General features: G+C 42.2%; 1 protein-coding gene across 1 annotated transcript in view; it reads right to left on the bottom strand.

Annotated features, from left to right (window-relative positions):
- Nucleotides 1-1,401, bottom strand: part of LOC118331540 (lissencephaly-1 homolog B) — a 6,895-nt gene that overhangs the window by 2,814 nt on the left and 2,680 nt on the right. Inside the window, exons 5-6 of the mRNA XM_035666553.1 lie at nt 446-614; nt 167-269 (exon numbers count right to left, since the gene is read on the bottom strand). Of these exons, the coding sequence (XP_035522446.1) occupies nt 167-269; nt 446-614 (272 nt within the window). The remainder of the gene's footprint in view (nt 1-166; nt 270-445; nt 615-1,401) is intronic.

Below are 1,401 nucleotides of genomic sequence, written 5' to 3'. Positions count from 1 at the left end.
AGTTAAGTGGGGTATGCAGTTCTGAATAGTTGATTTTAGTACAAATGTATTGTTAACTATTGTAATATTATATGGGATACATAACTAAATATGCTCAAAATGTAAACTTACATCAATCTAAGTCTCTCTGAGAGTTTGTGGTAGTGAAAGTTGATACAAGACTTACCCAGTGGCCACCTCCCACATCTTGATGGTCTTGTCTCTGGAGGCGGACACTATGTGGTCACCGTTGGGCATGATGGCTACAGACGACACATTGTGATCGTGGCCTGGACGACAGTCAAGAGTTTAGTTCTAAAACCGGTCTGCATCCATCTTAATACTTAAAGAGTATTGCTCGTATATTTTAATTAAGTAGTTGTAATATGTGTGTTTTTGTGCATTAGCTACACCCCTTTTTTCCTGTACTGTAATCATTGTTATTGTTTCTGTAAACATCTCTTACCATGCATTGTTCGGATGCACTCAAACCCCTGAAAGTCCCAAAGTTTGATGCTCATGTCAGCTGAACATGAGGCCAGTAGCTTTCCTGTCTGGTCAAAGGAGATGTCCTGCACAGAGTCTGTGTGGCCCTTCAGAGTTCGCTCAAAGTCCCCTGCCTCATAGTCCCAAACCTAAAACCACAGAGCAAGGCACTTTAGTATCACCCTCTCCAGTTATCAAACAGAGCTGTATACCTCAAAATCTAATATGACTATAGTCTGGCAGCCTAACAGCAAAAATTGCTAGACTGACAAAACCCAAGCATGAGAATAAAATGTGACATTCAATAGGCAGGATGCAATAGTGCAGGTTCGACTATACATGTTGACATTAAGCTCAAATTTGAATGCTAAAAACTGCACATACATGTAAGTTAAACTGTTTTAACACAGGGTGAATAGTTAAGAATATCCTCAGAGCTACGATCTCGTTATATAAATGAAACAATCTGCTGACACTGTTCAACCGTTTAATCAATAAAAAGACAGAATGGGAAAGAAGGGGGATGGGTTGAAAAAGAAACAGATTTACATGTTTCCCAAGGTGCTGTGCTCTGGGAGTGTTGCCTCTGACAACACAAGCATCAGCCCATCTCCACACAGAAGAGCAGTGACAAAGCAGAAAAAAGAAACTGAGTGAGGAAAGGAAGGAAGCAGAGAGGGAGAGAGGGAGGAGGATAAAGGGAGGAGGCAGAGGGGGGGAAGCGTGTTGAAGCAGAAGCACTGAGGATAAAAAGGGAGAACAGGCTCAGATCTGCAGTACAGCTTTGATCTGAAGGGTCAGGGCTGCAGAGGCTACGTTGTGTTGTTCTGCGACGCTCACTGATTTTGCTTATGAATGCTGCTGCACGCGGCCATCACTGTGCTTTAATATTCCTGCTAGAGACACATTATCAAAGCAGTGCTCACTTATTACATT

Source organism: Morone saxatilis, unplaced genomic scaffold (assembly GCF_004916995.1).
Source record: "Morone saxatilis isolate NCDOM2014 unplaced genomic scaffold, NCSU_SB_2.0 Contig20, whole genome shotgun sequence".
In the NCBI taxonomy this organism is placed as follows: domain Eukaryota; kingdom Metazoa; phylum Chordata; class Actinopteri; family Moronidae; genus Morone; species Morone saxatilis.
This window is presented reverse-complemented; position numbering and strand designations above follow the sequence as displayed.